General features: G+C 58.2%; 1 protein-coding gene across 1 annotated transcript; it reads left to right on the forward strand.

Moving 5' to 3' along the window:
• The first annotated feature begins 209 nt into the window (after positions 1-209).
• On the forward strand, positions 210-14,164 carry YTHDF1 (YTH N6-methyladenosine RNA binding protein F1). Its single transcript, XM_047068376.1, has 5 exons — positions 210-316; positions 488-512; positions 1,506-1,585; positions 9,438-10,958; positions 12,824-14,164. Exons 1-5 carry the CDS (start codon positions 290-292, stop codon positions 12,848-12,850), a joined length of 1,680 nt encoding a protein of 559 aa, XP_046924332.1. The 5' UTR covers positions 210-289; the 3' UTR covers positions 12,851-14,164.
• Positions 14,165-18,415: the final 4,251 nt, after the last annotated feature.

An 18,415-nucleotide genomic window follows, 5' to 3' on the forward strand; every position in this document is an offset into this window, starting at 1 on the left:
GCAGCCTCGTCCCCGCCGACGCCGCCGCCGCCGCTGCCGCCGCCGTCGCCGCCGCCATTGGAGTCGGCGCCTCGTCAGTGCGTCCGGTCCGGGCTCCGTCTCACCGCGCCGCGCCCCGTGAGCGGCCCGCGCGCCCAGCAGTCGCCGCCGCCGCCGCCGCCCGGCCGGCGCCCGGGGAGGAGGCGGCGGGCCCGGGGCCGCGAGAGCGCGGGTGACAGGCCCGGCCTCGCGGGGAGGCCCGAGCCGGCGGGCGCCCCGGCCCCGCGCCGCGCCGCGCCGTTCATGAAGCATGTCGGCCACCAGCGTGGACCCCCAGGTAGCGGGACCCGGGGGCGCGGGGGAGGGCGGCCGGGGGCGCCCCGGGGCGGCGGGGCCCGTTCGGGGCCGGAGCGCGCCCCACGCCCGGGAGGGGTCCTCGTGAATAACTTTGTGTTTCCCTCTCCCCGGGGTCCCGTCTGCGCGCACGACCCGGCCTGCGGCGACACAGAGAACAAAAGGACAGGATACTAAAGGTGAGCGAAGTTGGCGCGGTCGCTGCGGGTCCTGGATGGAGGAGGCGGCGGGCCATGTGGGGGAGAAAAGGTCTCGGAAGGGCGTCTGGAGCCGGACGCTTCTCCTCCGTGTGCTTCCGGGAGATAGATGTTAGGTGGCGATACCGGGAGGTTTAGCAGCTGGAGATCGGGGACTTTTCAAGGAGAAGTAAGTAAAAGGGTGGCGGGAGGCATCGCATCCTCCCTCCCCGCTGCAAGATGGTGGACTTGAATGGGGGAAGGGAGGGAGGCAGGTGTGCGGGGCTGGCCCCGGGGGCCCTGGGGAGCTAGCTGCACACCCCAGTAGTTAGAGCCCTAGTGAACCGGCCTCGGGAGTCTCTCGTGACGTTCTGGCTTAGGGTAAACCCCCAAGACTCCCTGTCGTGAGAGCCCGTAAGTGACACTTCGTGTTTACTTGGAAGACTTTTCAACCAGTGTGTGTTACTCGGGTGTAACCAAATATGGTTCATCGTGTTTTAAGACTGGAAAGGGCCCAGCACTTTATTTACCTTTCCTTTCCTTTTTCGGCTGAGCGTTGAAACAGCGGAAAGTAAGCGGAGAGCCGGATAAAAATGAGCTCGGAAGCGTCATTCGGTTACAGCCTGGCCCCGCTGTCCGGGCCGGAAGCTCCGGTTCTTCTCCGTCCCCCCACTCGCAGTGAGGCCTTTGCAAGCGCCGTGGTTGCCTCCGTAGTCTGCTCAGGCCACACCATCATCCCCGAAGCCCACTTACAAGCTCTTGGTTATTTTGTCAAGTTCTACCAGATTATGATCAAATTTTTACCAAAAACATGAAATCGTTGAAAGTTCTGCCTTGCCGTCCTAATTGTGTAAACGTCAGCTGGGTATTGTGTTCTTTCTTAAGTAAAAGCAATTTTTAGAAACCGAGGGACGTAGGCTTTACTGTCTTTGATTTCCATGCTTAAAAGTGATTTTTTAAAATTCAAAGATAACGTTTTGCAACTTCTTGTTCTAGTACAAAATGGTTCTTTGCATCAGAAGGATACAGTCCATGACAATGACTTTGAGCCCTACCTTTCTGGACAGTCAAATCAGGTGAGCTTTTTTTGTTCTTTGTTTTTTTTAAACCTGTATTTTTATGTTAGTTTTGAGTCTCGTAATGCAACTTTCCTGCTACGTTTCTGATTTTATCATCCTGAACAGCAAAGAAGCACCATGTAAAGTATTAGAAACAGAGGGCATGCTGAGGACCTGCTCAGAAGACTAGCCTTGAGTTAAACACGGGGCGTGAGTGTGGGGAAGGCGGCGCGCCCCGGGAAGGAAGGTCCCGCTGGGGCCGTCTGCAGGGGGACTTCTGTCGTCCTCAGCGCCTACGGCTCGGTGCTGCACCGCCGTGGATGGAGTGCAGGCGTGTGTCGTTGTCTGAGATTTCCCGGGGAGTTATTTTAGCTCTGGGCAAGTAGAATTGTGGTCCAGGAGAGCATCTAAGAATCCAGCTCCGGAGCCAGACTTTGGCCTTGGGTTCAGATCTTCACTCCGCTGCCGTGTGACACTTCCTCAGGTGGCTCGCCTCTTGTGTGCCTCACTGTCCTTTCGTAGAAGACTGGCTGTGGAGACGGCTGGGGAGGATGGCAGGCGGTGCTCGTCAAGCTCCGACATGGCACCTGTACAGGGCCCAGCAGGTCGTAGCTGCACGTTTTTCTTTGGTATTTCAGAGTTTCTCCACCGTGGCCCTGTGGGCATTTTGGACGGAAACAGTCTTTGTTTGGGGGGCTGTGAGTCGTGGGGTGCTGAGCAGCCTTCCTGGCCTCCTCCCCCTACACGCATACCGGTATGACGAGCAGAAGTGTCTTGATGGCGTCTCCTGGGGGCTGACTTACACTGGGTAAAACCACCAGGCTAGTTGGAGTTCAGGGTTAAGCATAGCGTCCACCACTTTTAAAACATACTACGCGTGTTCGCTTTGGAATAAAACCAGGCTTTGCCTCTTCCCTGGGGTGGAATGAAGTTAGTTTGTCTCTTTTCTTGCCAGTCTGCCCCTTTCTGAAGTGTCTTAGAACTTAAAACTTTTCCCTGTCTTCGTCCTTCTTTTTTTCAAATGTGTATTTTTGAGAGAGAGATGGAGAGAATCCCAAGCAGGCTGCACACTGTCAGCTCAGCCCGACCGGGGCTCGATCCCGCAAATTCGGAGAACGTGACCTGAGCCAAAATCAAGAGTCGGAGGCTCAACCTACTGAGCTCCCAGGTGCCCCCGTCCTTACTGCACTGAGCCAGTCTGCAGTCAAGGTGCCCAGGACACCCTTTCTAGAGCCCCTCCCCTTGCACCCACCCCAGGACCCACCCCTCCTCTGGGCAGGGCCAGGTGGGGCAGAGAACTACCCTGGCCTCGGTGATGCATTGTTGGGGTAATGGCAAGACGTTGAATGAGTACTTTATTTTTCCCTTATGTGGTCTGAATGCTATGGCGGTATCGTGTTTTAGGCTTTGACCAAAGAAAGGTGAGGGGAATTGTTTCACTCGAAATATGTTTTTATGAGGCAGGCGCTTTCATGTTATTTGGGCAGATTTCCTTAGAAGCAGAGCAGATGATTTTCTGTCAGGAGGGTAATTACGGCTGTTTCACCCTGGGGAAGCCAGCTCGGAGGACAGGGGTCGGGTGACGCTGCAAGGGACAGCCTTAAAACAGCCCTTTGTCCTGGGTATTGGTGTGCTTGTCAGCAAGATGGTTAATCACATTACTTAAGAGTAGATTCGTGATCTTTTTCGTTTTTTTGTTTGTTTATTCTGAGAGAGCGCACATGCGTGAGAGCTGGGGAGGGGCAGAGAGAGAGGGAGAGAGAGAGTCCCAAACAGGCTGTGCACCGTTAGCCCAGAGCCTGACACGGGGCTTCAGCTCACGAAACTGACGTCATGACCTGAGCTGGAGTCAAGAGTTGGACGCCACCCAGGGCCCCAAGGGTAAATCCAGGTTCTTGATTGAGAACAGATTTTCCAGACACGCCCAACTGTTAGAGTGTAGAATGCAGGTAACACGGGAGAGCTCTTAGAGCCTAATTTTCCTGGTCCTCTTGTGGATGAAGAAAAGGGCCCGAGAGGCCTGGTTTGCCCGGGTGGTGGAGCCAGTTTGTGGCAGAGCTAGGTTCTGGACTAACTGGGTGGGGGGGAAGAGATGGTCTCTTCCATGCACACAGCAGGGGCTCGTTTGGTCCTTGTGTTTGTTGCTACTTTCTTCGTTCTGGCCACCACGCACGTGGCCTCTTTGCAGACAGAAGCCACTGGGGATTGATGACACCTTTGGGTTTGGGCTCTGCTGGCAAAGGCTTCTCCTGAGGACAGCTCTGTGTTTCGGTGTTCCAGCTCCCAGACGGGAGGCGCGCCATGGGGCCCGCCCGACCGCACGTGAGTGAGGGACAGTGGTGGCTCGTGTGGCCGGGAGCAGCGCACTTCAGTTGCCAGCACTGTGCTTCTCTTTATTGAGGTGTTTTGGACATGTGACAGGTGGCATGTATTTGAAGGGTGCCATTTCACAAGGGACTTTGCCTGTGTGCCTCTGGGGCCGTCACCACAGGGAGGATGGTGACGAGGCCGTCAGCCCCGTGACGCTTTTTTTTTAATACGGGTGTTTGTAGTGGCAAGTTCAAGGCTATTTCTGTTTTTGTGTTTTATGAAGTTTTAATACCGGGACGATTTGGAAAGTGTTTACAAGCATGCTGTTCAGGCTAGTTCAACATGTAACGCCCCACAACAGAGCCGGGGTCCTGGGGTGCGGGAGGGCCTTTGGGCCCTCGGGCGTGCATTTGTCCCTTCCTGGTCGCCCCCGGGAGCATCCTGATGTAGCAGCCCTGCATCCCCTCTGTGACACAAAATACATGTTAGCTTTAGGAGATGGGTGGGGGGGAGTGCGGGGGAGCAGACGGGCTCTGGGTGGGGGCCCCGCGGTGTGGATACTACGGACTGAACCGGATCACTCGGTCGTCAGCAGACGCGCTTGTTTGCCCAGGCACGTCTGACAGAGACGCAAAGGAGTGGAAGCAAACTTTTCTAGTTTATTTCTCAATTGTGTTCAGTTGTGTTCTAAGTGCGATAGGATGTTTTCAGTTTATGAGAAAGTTCTGCAAGTTTTCCTGTTCCCGTTTTCATTGCCAAGCACCGTCATCGGTTTATGCTTATTCTTCTAGAAAGCTGTGATGCCTCTGACGTGAGGATCGACTTCCACTTTGAGCAGAGCCACTTGACGTGCTGGGGTGTGTTTTCGCAGTTGAGGGTGTGGTGGGCTCTCACCTCCGTTTCCAGGACCTGGTGTGCCCCATCTCAGAGGTTCCTTAGGTGGTCAGGTTGAAATTTGTATCTTCTCGCTCTTTGCAGAAAGCGTCTGGCCTCGGGAGGTGCTTCTGTTTAAATTTTTTTTTTTTCAACGTTTATTCATTTTTGGGACAGAGAGAGACAGAGCACGAACGGGGGAGGGGCAGAGAGCGAGGGAGACACAGAATCGGAAACAGGCTCCAGGCTCCGAGCCATCAGCCCAGAGCCCGACGCGGGGCTCGAACTCACGGGCCGCGAGATCGTGACCTGGCTGAAGTCGGACGCTTAACCGACTGCGCCACCCAGGCGCCCCGAGGTGCTTCTGTTTATAAAAAGACCAGCTCATCTTGAAAATCGTGCTCGGCTGTCATCCAGGGTTTCTGTCAGGTTTGGGGGTGGTTTTCACCCCGCAGCAAAGGCCAGGCTGAACTGATGCCCTGTTGGGTGGGCCACTTCATGTGGAGAGCCCGGGGGCCAGCTGGCTCATGGCTTGCTCTGCTGGGCAGTTTTGGCGGGCTCGAGCGACTGGGGGAGTTAGCAAGGAGCGCGTGGTCTTGTAGGCCGTGGCCTGGCGCGGGTTTCTTGTGGTCGTGTCCAAAGGCTGTGGGCTTCAGTGATGGCACCCACTCAGTGGAGACCAGCCATCGTGGAGTGCGGCTGGTGGGGCCCAGTGGGGTCTTCACATACTTCTTAATGTCAAGTTGCTCAAAACGACGTGCCTCATGGGGCGCCTGGGTGGCTCAGTCGGTTGGGCGTCCAACTCTTGATCTCGGGGTTGTGGGTTCCGGCCCTGTGTTGGGCTCCGTGCTGGGTGTGGAGCCTACTTAAAAGAAGAAACTACGTGCCCCCAGCTGGACACAAAGGCAGAAATTCTCTGGCGTCAGAAACTGTGCTCCTTGCACGCGACCCAGCCAGCTGAGGGACTGCAGTCCTCTTGCACAGAGGCACATGCAGCCAAGCCTGTGTCCCCAGGGCTTCCCCTGGGTGCACCTGCTGGGTCCCTTGCAGCTCTGGTCCCTTTGTCAGTCTTCATAATTGCCGTTGATACTTCCCACTTCTACGTAATTTATTTAAGCGTAATTTCTAGCCGTTCAGGATGAGTTTTTTTTTTAACGTGACTGTACTTTACCGAGTGTGAAAATGTTTGAATTTTAGAATAGGTTCATTATCGTGTTTTACTGTGGTTTTTCAATGAGAGTGACGCAGGGATCACAGACAGAGACTTGGTGGAAGTCTGTTTTGTCTGGACAGCCCATTCTGTCTGTGATCTTGGACTTGGCCACAAGGAGGCGCCCGGGAGTCCGGTGTTTGTCAGTCTTCCCTCGTGGAGCCTCAGCTTGCCTTGAAGATGAGTCCGCCTCGCCTCCCTGTTTTGGGGCCCTGCCTTCTAGCAAAGGCTACAATTAGACGGAGTCTCGTATGTGGGAGAGTCCGTCAGGGGGATGGTTTTACCCGCACTGGCCTCAAAAAGGTTTTTGTAGGTCCTGCCTTTTCCTGGACGTGCAGCGCCCCTGCCTCGAGCGGCTGCCTGCAGGGAGGGAGAGTCAGGCGCTCGTTTCCGCCGCTGCAGCGCCTGCACCCGCACCCCGGAGACACCGGCCTCCAGTTGGCAGCCTCCGGGCGCAGTGGGTCGAGCCGAGGAGCGTCCAGGCGGCAGCACATCTGTCTGGAGCCCGCGCTGCGGGGCACGGCCTGGCCAGTCGGGGCCGCGGTCCGGTTCACCTATGCGGGGAGGAGAATTTCAGTTTTGCCGGAAGTTAAGGCCAGAGCATTTGGGCCCTATGTGCTGCGGACGGACGGACGGACTGACGGGGACCGCTTCCTGTGCAGCACAGCCCGGGAGGGAGGACGTGTGGTCCGAATAGCAAGCGAGAGTAAACACATCCGGGTCTTCTCACGGGACGAATGACTGACTGCACGTAGGTTCGTACACTAACTTGCTTGGCTTTAGCGCTTTGAAGGCAAGACGGCCGATGGTGCAGCGAAGAGCTGCCGGGAGGACAGGGGTGGAGACCGAGTCAGGCTCACGGCGCTGAGGTTGCTGCACGCGGCCCGCCAGGTGGCCTGGAGCCAGTCGTGTCCCGGGGAGGACAGAGGTGAGGACAGACGGACGGACGGAGGCCGTGGGCAGGGCTGGCGTCCAGCCCGGGGAGTGCCGGGCCTGGTGCGCGTGGGGACGGCTGCTGGTGGGCCTGCGGCCGCTTGTCAGGACGCCCCTTCATCTGGGGCCTTGAAGCGAGGAGTCTCCGTTCCTTTTGCTGTAAGAGCCGTAGCGTTGGAGGAAGATCTGTAGTCCAGGTGCTTTTGTGACTCTCCCGTCCGTGCTCACCGTGACCAGCCTGCACTGACAGGTCCCAGGAGGAGAGGGTTAGGTCCACTCAGGGCCACCACTTCTCTCCCAGACGCCCTCCTGCCGGGAGGCACTCCCGTGAGCCAGGAGGGTTCAGGGGTGCCGGCTGGCTGGCTTCCTGTTCCTGGGACGGTCCCGGCTGGAAGCCGCCGAGAAGCGCCTGTGCACAGTGTGGTCAGGACCCGGAACGCCAGTTCTGTCCAGTCCACAGTAGGACTTTAGATGAACTTGGAGGGACGTTGAATGGAGAACACAACGCATGATGGTTTGTGTCCTCAGTTACGTCCTGCTACGGGTGAGGCTTACCTGTGAGTCACGAGTGAGGTGCTAGCCCCGTGTGAGCCCCGTCTGTGGGTGCTGAGGTCAGGCGGCAGGCTTAGCTCTTGGGGCTGCCCCTCGCCTCACAGAGCACGCCCTCTGCCCGAACCTGGTGATTTGCTCTCCCTCCTGACCGGCCCCCTGGAGAGCGTCTTTGAGGGCCCAGGTAGGATGCAGGCAGACAGAGGAGGTTACAAGAAGGGGCCGGAGTCACTGACGTCCTTTCTGGGGAAGGTAGCTCCAGCTGTGCCGCGGCTTATGGGACATTGATGATGGGGCCGGTTCGTTGTCTGTTTTTCACCCACTGAGCATCTCTGTGATTTTTATTACTGGGAAAGTCCTTGCCTTTTAAAAAGTGATTTCTGCAGTTGTCTGCCGTCAAATGGAGCAGCCAACAGGCAGGAGCGGCGATGCCTGAGATCCTGCGAATCCTCGATGGGATGGGGCAGCAGGAGGTGGCAGTGGAGACCGACAGCCAGGAGGCTGGGTGACCGATGTCACGTGTTGGGCTGGGACTGTTGAGGGACCGGCCTGTTCTCCAGAGGGTCCTCTGGGGGAGCGGGGTCTGGAGAGCCCCACGCCTTCTCACGGTGGCAGAGCGCAAATGCTTGTTTGGCATTCTGGCTCTCCCTCCCTGGCGGCCTCAGCCCGGCTCCCCACCCCCCCCGTGGGTCCCTGGGATTGTGCTGGCCAGGACAGCGGTGTTCTCACGTGATAGTCGGTGCAGGGCTGGAGGAGGAGGTCTCTGGCCAATGCTCTCCTTGTAGAACTTTCTGGTTGTTTGTAGAGGAGGGGAGGGGAGGGGGGGGGCCCACTAAGCAGTCAGAAAATGGTAGCATGGGCTGGAAAGCTTGCTGCTGCCTCCACTCTTGTTTTCCTTTATGGCCTTGCCACTCCTTAAACCAGCTGCCCTGGGCAGGAAGCCTGCACCCCTACCCTGCACCCCTCCACTCCTCCTACCACCCATACCTGCCAGGAAACCATCTACATCACCTGCCAGTGGCATGGCCAGGGGGCCCCAGCTGTGGCCAGAAGCCCGCTGAGTCTCTCCCCAAGGAGACGCCTTGCCAGAATGGCTGACCTCAGGTCTAAATCCACACCCTGGGCAGATTTCCTGAGATTCGGGAGGTGAGTCTGCTGCCTTGAGGGCAGTCCAGCCGCTCGAAAAGCCCTCTCTGAGGCTTCAGCCGACGCACGGGTGTCCTCTCAGTAAGGAATCCCAGGTGAAGTTGGAGCCCGATGTGAAGGCTTCTCCAGCTCAGAGAGCAGGCAGGACACGGAGTCTTGGCCAAGGAGCCGGCCGAGGCCTCTGTGCTGCCTGACGCGCGGTGAGAGCCAAGGCCACGCCTGGGCCGTGGTGGGGATGTGAGATGGCGAGGCCCCTTTGGACTCGGAAGTGGGGGTGGGCTGGCAGGAAAGGCGTGTGGGAGGGGCCTCTGAAGCGGCCTTTGATAGAGGGGGTGGGAGGAGCCCGTGGGTCCAGCGGAAAAGGGTGTTGCCCGTGAACCGGGACCCGCGGGGACCCGCGGGAGCGTTGAGCAGTCAGGGGGGCTTGAAACCAGGCTGCCGGGTAAGCCGCCCTGTCGCCCCGAGCTCCCCGAAAGCCGTCTTGGCCTTCCCGCAGTTGTCCTCCCCTCCCGCCGTGCCGGCGGTGCTGTCCCGTGTGCGGGGTCGGCGGCGTCGCCGCTCCTCACTCTGGTTCCCTCCCGCGTGAACAGTGTGCTGCTTGAGGGTGCAGGAGCGGCTGCAGGTGGACTGCTGGCGGCCAGTGCCGGGGCGGCTGGGCCTGGTCGCGTCACGCGGACCCAGCGCGCCGCAGGTGACCACCTGGTTGCTCTCAGCCCTTGCTGTGTTCTCACTGGGTGGCCTCGGTTCCTGTGGGGGGTGACGGTGCCGTGCAGCCCGCCTGGACCGAGGCAGGAAGTCTCCGAGTCGCGTCCTGAGAGCAGTCTAACCCGTCCCCGCTTGTTTTCCCAGAGTAACAGTTACCCCTCCATGGCGGATCCTTACCTGTCCAGCTACTACCCACCGTCCATCGGATTTCCTTACTCCCTCAATGAGGCGCCCTGGTCCACTGGAGGGGACCCTCCGATCCCGTACCTCACCACCTACGGACAGCTCAGTAACGGAGACCACCACTTCATGCACGATGCTGTCTTCGGCCAGCCCGGGGGCCTGGGGAACAGCATCTACCAGCACAGGTTCAATTTCTTCCCCGAAAACCCTGCCTTCTCCGCCTGGGGGACGAGCGGGTCTCAGGGGCAGCAGGCTCAGAGCTCAGCCTACGGGAGCAGCTACACGTACCCGCCGAGCTCCCTGGGTGGCACGATCGTGGACGGGCAGACGGGCTTCCACAGCGATACCCTCAACAAGGCCCCCGGCATGAACAGCCTGGAGCAGGGCATGGTGGGCCTGAAGATTGGGGACGTCACCACCTCTGCCGTCAAGACCGTGGGGTCGGTGGTTAGCAGCGTGGCGATGGCCGGTGTCCTTTCCGGGAATGGTGGGACGAGCGTGAATATGCCGGTTTCAAAGCCGACCTCGTGGGCTGCCATTGCCAGCAAGCCGGCAAAGCCACAGCCGAAAATGAAAGCAAAAAGCGGACCTGTCATTGGGGCAGCCCTGCCCCCGCCACCTATAAAGCATAACATGGACATCGGCACGTGGGACAACAAAGGGCCTGTGCCCAAGCCTCCGGCCCCCCAGCAGGCACCGGCCCCCCAGCCTGCCCCGCAGCCCCAACCGGTCGTGCAGCCTCTTCCCGCTCAGCCCCCCCCTTTGGCCCAACCGCAGTATCCGAGCCCTCAGCAGCCGCCCCAGACCCGCTGGGTCGCCCCTCGCAACAGAAACGCGGCCTTCGGGCAGAGCGGAGGGCCCGGCGGCGACGGTAACTCTCCTGGAAGCGCTCAGCCTAATTCTGCCCCCAGTGTGGAGTCCCACCCCGTTCTGGAAAAACTGAAAGCGGCCCACAGCTATAACCCTAAGGAGTTTGATTGGAATCTTAAGAGCGGCCGCGTGTTCATCATAAAGAGCTACTCGGAGGACGACATCCACCGCTCCATCAAGTACTCCATCTGGTGCAGCACGGAGCACGGCAACAAGCGCCTGGACGGTGCCTTCCGCGCCGCCGGCAGCAAGGGGCCCGTGTACCTGCTCTTCAGCGTCAACGGGAGCGGGCACTTCTGCGGGGTGGCTGAGATGAAGTCGCCCGTGGACTACGGCACCAGCGCGGGGGTCTGGTCTCAGGACAAGTGGAAAGGCAAGTTTGACGTGAAATGGATTTTCGTCAAGGACGTGCCCAACAACCAGCTGCGGCACATCAGGCTGGAGAATAACGACAACAAGCCGGTCACCAACTCCCGTGACACCCAGGAGGTGCCCTTAGAGAAAGCAAAGCAAGTGCTCAGAATCATCGCTTCCTACAAGCACACGACCTCCATCTTTGACGACTTTTCTCACTACGAGAAGCGTCAGGAGGAGGAGGAGGAGGTGCGCAAGGTGAGTCTGACCTTCTCGCGCTCGAGCTCCGGGTGGGCCGGGGCCGGAGCCGGAGCCGAGGCCTCGTGCTCGCTGGCTGGGGCCCGGCGACCGCCAGGTCCCCGTGGCCTCGGGCAGGGCCAGCAGCGTCTGGGCTTGTCCGGGCACGGTCACCGGGGGGGGGGGGGGGGGGCGTAAGTGGACGTGACCACACAGCTTTGTGGTTCTTAGGGAACAGGAGCCCTGGGGCCATGGTGCAGAATTCTCCCTGGACACTTAGAAATAACGCCTGTGGACTGGGGTAGGCCGGCGAGGCTGCTGGGGCCGCGGGGGGCTACAGGCCCTGCCTGACCCCCCAGGGCACCGCCCTCCTCACCCGGGAAGCTCTGGTCTGGAGGCCGTGGCTTCTTTTTCTCCTGAAAACCCAGTGCCTTACAGGTTTTGGGACCTTGAACTCTCCCTCCGGGTGGCAAAGAGGAGGTGGGGGCAGAGTGGGTGTGGAACGCAGGCCTCCCCTAACCGGAAGTGAGCATCTAGAACCCGGGGTACGAGCCGCGAGTTGGGCCTCCGACGTAGTGCGTTCCCCTTCGGCCACCGAGAACCTCCCGGAGCCTGAGCAGTTCCGGCCCGCTGAAGCGAGTCTGCCTGTGCTGCAGCGGAACGGGGCCCGTGGCCGTGAACTGGCCCAGGGTGGGAACAAGGACGGCGAAGCACACTCTGTGAAGCTGGCTTGTCTGAGAGAGTTCATGCTGAGGTTTTTTCCTGCTGTTTTGATATCGAAACATCCTTTTTTAAATTAAACATCAGTTGACGATGGTTGGGTGTGCGGTCCTGTACCGACAGACGCGTCACCCGTCTGTGAATGGCAAGCGTCCCGGAGCATTTTTAGCCGAAAGGCCTGTAGCCGATGGTGACGTTAGCAGCGTTAGGCGCTGCACATAGCGTAACCATCACGGTTTGTAAAACTTGGAAAACGCATTGGTCCTTCTTTCGTTTGTAGGGAAAAGAGAGGGGCGTGTTATTTATTTCCAGTTACTGAGATCCTGTATTCTCACTCTTAGGTGTAGAGTAAAATACGCAATTGCTGAATTTGCAGGGATAGAGCAGAGATCACTGGTCATGAAGCTTAAGCTCCTTGGTGGATTTCAGCCTGGCAGCAGGCTTTGTGTGGCTGTGGTTTATCTCAGATACGCGTCCTGACTCGCTGTTGTCTCGTGCGGGGCCCGACTCGTCGCACCTAGCTTCTGGGAGTTGTGACGACGCTAGGGGTAAATTTCTGCCTGTAACCGGTTGCCGTTTTTAAGGGTCTGGGGTCCCAAACCTGAGTTGGCCAGTGGGGTTGGGAAGAGAGAGTGTCGAGTTGGTCCGTGGGAGGCGTGCCTGCAGGCAGACTCGGGGCACTCACGGCATTACGCTGTTCCTCCAGGGAGCTTGAGAGACGTGTGGAACCTACCAGAACTTTCAGCAGTGTGCTTCTTCCTTAGACCGCTGTTTGCGTGTCTCCAGTGGAGTTTAGTTGCAGCACTGTGAGGAAGGACCAATGTGGTTTCTGCCCCTGTTGATGAGAAGCCAGCCGGGCGGACGTGGGGAGAGACTGAGATGCGTCACGGGCTCGTCAGACGTGCTCTGGGAAAGATGGTTCTGGGTGTGGTAGGAAAGAGACCCGGCCAGAGAGGACTTGCGTGGAGCAGGTGGATGCCGAGGGCTGGGCATAGTTATCAGAGGCCCGGGGCGCCTGCTGGCGTGGCCTGGCTGGTCCCCGCGGGGGGTGCAGGCCCAGATGGGGGCCACAGCCCACAGCGCGGCCCCGGGGACCTCACTTTGGAGGGAGTGTGCGTGGCGTGTTCACTCCGTGTGTTCAGCTCTTCTCCTTTTTCTATTCACAGGAACGGCAGAATCGAAACAAACAATAAGGATGAACCAGTTTCTTCTGTGTTCTAACGTCGGACTGAAAAAGTTGAAGAGAACGTGTGCTTGGTGCTGTTGTCTCGTGCGGGGCCCGACTCGTCGCACCTTTCGCTCATCGTCTTTCATTTTTGCCCAGATGGATCTGCGTTCGTTTGTACTTTTTCTATGGATTATCGTATTCTAGAACTCACTAATAAAGGAGTATGTTTTCTGTCAGCCTATCAATCAGACCTAATGTGAGATATAAGTATCCTTCAAAAGCAAACCAAACAGAAAGCCCTAATACATCTGAAAGGTGGTTTTTTGGTTTTTTTGGGTTTTTATGCAGAAATTATGTTCTTACTTTTCTAGTCAGTGTCCTTTAACATGTTTACGTGGAACTCATTTCTCAGCCCTTTGTTGCTTTATAGCAGACACGAGAAACCATGACTGGTTTTGGCGTTTACTGTCTTCTGTTAAAATACTTCTTTTCAAAATGTTGAAATCAGCAAGTTAACGATCACCTCATTTGGGCAGTTTGCTATTTTTATTACCTGTTATCTGTCTAAAACGCTAATCCGTTTGATTTTTCTACTAGACGAAAAGATACGTTTTAGTTTTCCAGATGTGGTGAACGTGCCCCGTCGCACGGAGCGCCGTCCACCCTCGAACGGTCTCAGGCGCCGCGGCCGCCGGGTCCCTCGCGCTGCTCCCCGCCCGGCGGGGTGGAAGCGGCGGCACGTGGAGGGCCGGGCTCAGCGGGCGGCCGTTCGAGCTGTGTGCGTCACCCCACCTGCCCCCCTCCTCACCCGACAACCCAACGCCCTTCTGAGTTTCCCGCCCACGATGCTGAGCTTTACACGTCCGATCCGCTGGTGCAGACGGAGCGGCGGGCGATGCCGCGGGCGTCGGTTTCATCGTGCGCGTCTGGTTTCTCTTTCCTGTTGAATGGGTTAAAAAAAAAAAAAAAAAAGCAAACAACAAAAAAAAACCTTTTAGAAACTGAATTTGCCGTCCTGTTCTGTGGACCGAGGGACCTTGAACTGGCTGCCACCTGGAGTCCGAGTCAAGCATGACCATGGTGCTCACACCTGTCGCTCCGGCACGCAGTCTGCACGCGCCCACTGTAGGGGATCTTCCTGTTTAGAGAGCAGATACCTTTCGAAAACTATTTACTCCAAAAGACCCTCTGAGTTAAAGTTTAAGCTGTATTATTTAGACTTGTATTTAGAACGTGTCACTTTCTCTGAACTGTTCCTGCCTGTGTGGAGTCACGGACAACATCGGATAACTTTTCCTCTGGAGAATACAAGCCTTAATAAACAATACCTATTTAGCAAGTCTGGTGTCCTCATTCTTCACTCCCCTTTCACGGGTTGGTGGTGGTGGTAACTGCACAGCCAGCTGCGGGGGGAGGGGGTCGCTGCCCCAGAGCCTGAGCACGATTCTCCGCGTCCGAGACTCTCGTTCTCGTCTGCCGCAGGGGAGCCGGCGAGCGAGACCGTCGATGTTGTAACTTCGCTCACCCCGCGCTGTGGTTTGTGGGAAAGACGGGGGGACTGTTTAAAGATCCGGTTACAACTCCGAGTTCGTAGTCCCCCCGGCGTTGTGCTGCAGGCCTTTTCAGATCTCAGCACCGGCCTCCCTGACTGGCCGTCCCGCCCGCCTCCTCCCTCCGTTCGTTCTTCAGCCGCGGGCACCGGCACGCTTCCTCCGAGCCCGCGTGTGTAGCAGGAAGTCCCGTGCCTGCTCGGTTTGTTCTACCGTTGAGGTAAAATTCACAGGCACGAACTGTAAGAGGTTTGAAGTTTGAGGTAGAGCTGACACAAAGGTACAGGATGTTAGCATCATCCCAGAAAACGGGCTTTCCTGGGTGCTCGCCCTGCCAGGGCCCAGCCATTGGAGTAAGGTCACGGCTGGTGAACACAGGGAGTCAGGCCGGGCCCTGCGCCCTGACAGGCCAGGGGGTGGGGGGGATTTTGCACTCCCTACCCGGTGAGTATTCTGCTAGTACAAATGTAGTTCCGTGTTTGCTCGGAATTCCTTCTGGGATTTTATTTTGGTAAAGTGCGTATTAGGCCTTGAGTGTGGGTTCCTTGAGCGCCATTTCCTTTCGTGTGGTCACCGGGCTCCTTTCAAGGTTAAGATTGGTTCCTGGCTTGCAAGGTGACTGGCTGAGGGATGACCCCACCTTCGGTTGGGTTTGAAGCAACAGAGAGGGTCCGGGGCTTTCACGGGCATGAAGGAAGGGGCCAGGCGTTTGTTACCGAGAAGCTGCGACTCTAATGAGTCTAATCAGTTCCTGATTGGCCTGTGTGCCTGGTCCTTAGGTGTCACCTAGTCTGAAGGCTCCCTCCAAACCCTGCCAGCCGGACTGGCTCCCGGGAGCAGAGGTCAGGGGCTGCCTTGCACTGTGTCACTTGAGGCTAAACATCCGAGGAAGGAAAGATCATTGTGTGGCGGTGGGAAAGGATTACAGGGATGCGTGCAATTGTGAGTGGGCCACGTTTTGCTCCTAAAGGGCTATGTGATGTCATATCTGCCCCCCAAACCCAGGAATCAGCTTTTGTTTTCCCCTCTGTCCCAGTCCAAAGCACGCCATTCACAGGCGGCGTTTTCGTGTGGGCGCTTAACTGACAGAGCAGAGTCCCAGAGAGAGAGTGCTGGCTGGGCCTGCCTGCTGGTGGCTTCTCCCCAGCCTGGGCTCCCGTGCCGCCTTGGGCTCCCTGTGGCCCGGGGTCTTCCCGCTCAGTAGGGCGAAGGCAGGTCACTAGCTGTGTTTCCTCGCTGAGGTCAGGGAGCGGGGTCCTTGTTGGGCCTGGCTCAGCGAGCGCCGCGGGCAGGCGGCCGGGCCCCTGGCCTTGTGCAGGTAACTCTCTGCTTATACCCACTCTCCCTGGGGTGCCCCACGAGATCCATCACCTCGTGCTCAGCTTGCAGTTCCTTTTTTTTCAAGTTTTTAAAAATGTTTATTTTTGAGAGAGAGACAGAGCATGAGCAGGGGAAGGGGCAGAGAGAGAGGGAGACCCAGAATCGGAAGCAGGCTCCAGACTGAGCTGTCAGCACAGAGCCTGATGCGGGGCTCGAACTCACGAACTGTGAGACCAGGACCCCAGCTGAAGTCGGACACTCAACTGACTGAGCCACCCAGTAGTTGCTTTTGAGATGTGCATGTGCAGTTTTCCCCTCCCCCAAAACCTATGTGTCAGGAAAAGGGTTTGAACGGTTGTCCTGAATGACATTTTTACTACAATTTTTTGTGGGGAGGAGGGTCATGGCGAATTGTTTTTGAGCTGAGGACACCCAGTGGACTGTCTCTTCTCAGAGAACATCTGTGTTTACTGGAGGGTCTGGGTCACCGAAGTGACCACACGCTGGGAAGTAACTGCTGAGATCCCTCCTGCCGCCTGGATGCAGGGTGGAGGGTCAGCCCTCCCGCAGATGAGGTCGCCCCTGCCTGTGTCACCTGCCCTGGCATGAGGAGAGCGAGGAGCGGGCCCGGGCTTTGCCCCTGCAGTGACCTTCCGTGGGGCAGCTCCGGGAGTGGCTTGGGTGGTATCCCGACCTCCGGCACCCGTGGAGGCACAGGGGACGAGGGTCATCTCAACAGGTTCCCGGGGCCTTGCGCAGCCACACTCTGGACTGTCTGTGGGGTCTGTGTGCCCCCTCCCCCGCCCCTGCAAGAGTTCAGTCCCCCCCGAGTCAGAGTGACCAACCTCGCCCACAGTGGATGGAGCGCAAGGCTCGTGGGTGAGGTCAAGTACCCTCGGGACACATGCTGAGTGGCACTGGGGTGCACCTGCAGCGGTGACCCCGGCTCCTCGTCCCCTTCCTGCCCGCTTCAGGACAGACCCAGGCTGAGAATGGCGCATCAGCGGTAAGCACACAGATAGACGAGGGTGCCCTGAGGCTGTGGCATCCCACACAGAGGGGGACCCACACGCCCAGGCACCACGTCCCACGGGACAGGACCTTCCTCCCAAGTGCAGGGCCCCCGTGCTGACGGACGTGGGAGGCTGGGTCCCTGAGGCCTGGCCACTTGGGTGCTTGTGCGAAAGCACCTCCTCCAGGCAGGGAAAGGCTCCATCGCTTCCCGCTGCCCGTTCTGGGCCGTGGCCGGTTGGCAGCCTGGGAGGCGATTTCTGCTGTGACCGTGGCAGCACCCAGGCCTGGTCTCCCCCTGCCCCTTGCCCTCTGGGAGCCTGGGAGGGGAAGGGAGATGAGGGGACAGGGCAGCCCTTCTCTCCTCGGCCCTGCCTAACTGGCTCAGAAATTGGGGGCTTTCTGTAGGTTGCGGGGAGAGGGAGAGGACAGCCGCTCTCCTCGGGGCGGGGGGGCTGGTCAGGGTGAGAAGTGCCCCTGCTGTTCTCCAGGTGCCCCTCCTGTCCCCTCCCATCCCTCCCATCCCCCCGTCCCCCTCTGCCCCTTTCCATCCCCTCCCGTCCCCCTCTATCCCCTCCCATCCCCTCCCTTCCTCCCTGGCCCCTCCCAGCCTCCTCGCCCCCCCACACAAGCATTGGGCTCTGCTGTGATCTCCATGCTGGCGTGAGACCCCGAGCCGTCCCTGGTGTCACGGACAGTTTGTGTTGGATTAGTGTTGGCCACAACATCTCTAGTGGCTGATGCGAGGTGCGGGCAGGTGTGGCTGTTTTGCGCCTGCACTGTGGTAGGTCATCAGACGAGAGGGAGCACCCATCCAGGCGGGGTCAGGGGGGACCTTGGCAAGCCGCTAGAGCATCCGGATTCCGGGAGACACTGCTCCACAGGCAGGGGGGAGGGCCCCTTCCCCTTAGGATTTTGGGAGGCCTGCCACACCCTAGGGCCTGGGCATGGGGCCCCGGAGATGGGGACAGAAGTCTCTTGGCTAGGATGTGGGACATCACAGCTCTGGCAAGTTCCTGGATACCATGGGGCCCGGGAAAGGAGGCGTTAGGACAGGGTGGGGCTGATGGGGAGGGTGCATCTCGTTTTCATTTTTTTATTTGGAATAATGTCAAGTTTACAGAACAGCTCAAGAACAAGTACATAGAATACCTTTTACCTGGACTTGCTTATTCTTAACATTTTGCCCCGTTTCCTCGATCATGTGCTTGCCGTGTTCGTGCACGCGTGCATGTGTACGTGTGTAAGTTTGTGCAGGTGTGTGTGTTGTATATGTATGCGTGTAGGTGTTGTATGTGCATGGAGGGGTGTGTGTGCGTGTGTGTGTGGTTGTGAGTGAGTGTGTGCAGGTGTGTGTGCAGGGTGGTGTGTGTAGGTGGGGGGTCGTGTGTGTGTGAATATGTATGTATACGTGTGTGTGTGTGTGCAGGTGTGCGTGTGCACCGTTTGAGGTCTGCTGTGGATCTTTCACCACATTTCCAGTGGGTTGTTGACCACAGTGTGTCAGGCTCTCCAGTGAGTGTGAGAGGGCTGTGATCCCCTCACCTAAGGCACCGTCTCATTCCAGTTTGGTTTTTAACACAACGGGGTCCTTTGCAGCATTTCGGGGAGGGAGGACGCTTTTTGGTCCGCTCTTTCCCCGTGGCTGGAGGAAGACTCAAGGTCGACGCTCTACTGACCTCCCTCCGCCTGCCCTGGAAGATGACCCC

This window comes from Lynx rufus, unplaced genomic scaffold, assembly GCF_022079265.1.
Source record: "Lynx rufus isolate CCGP_SWC_20201006 ecotype Redwood Valley unplaced genomic scaffold, mLynRuf1.p SCAF_8, whole genome shotgun sequence".
NCBI classification, from domain to species: domain Eukaryota; kingdom Metazoa; phylum Chordata; class Mammalia; order Carnivora; family Felidae; genus Lynx; species Lynx rufus.

Coding starts and splice junctions, on each gene's coding strand:
- YTHDF1 (XM_047068376.1), top strand. CDS start 290: ATGTCGGCCACCAGCGTGGACCCCCAG. Junction 317..487: donor CCACCAGCGTGGACCCCCAG/GTAGCGGGACCC, acceptor GCGGCGACACAG/AGAACAAAAGGACAGGATAC. Junction 10,959..12,823: donor AGGAGGAGGAGGTGCGCAAG/GTGAGTCTGACC, acceptor TTCTATTCACAG/GAACGGCAGAATCGAAACAA.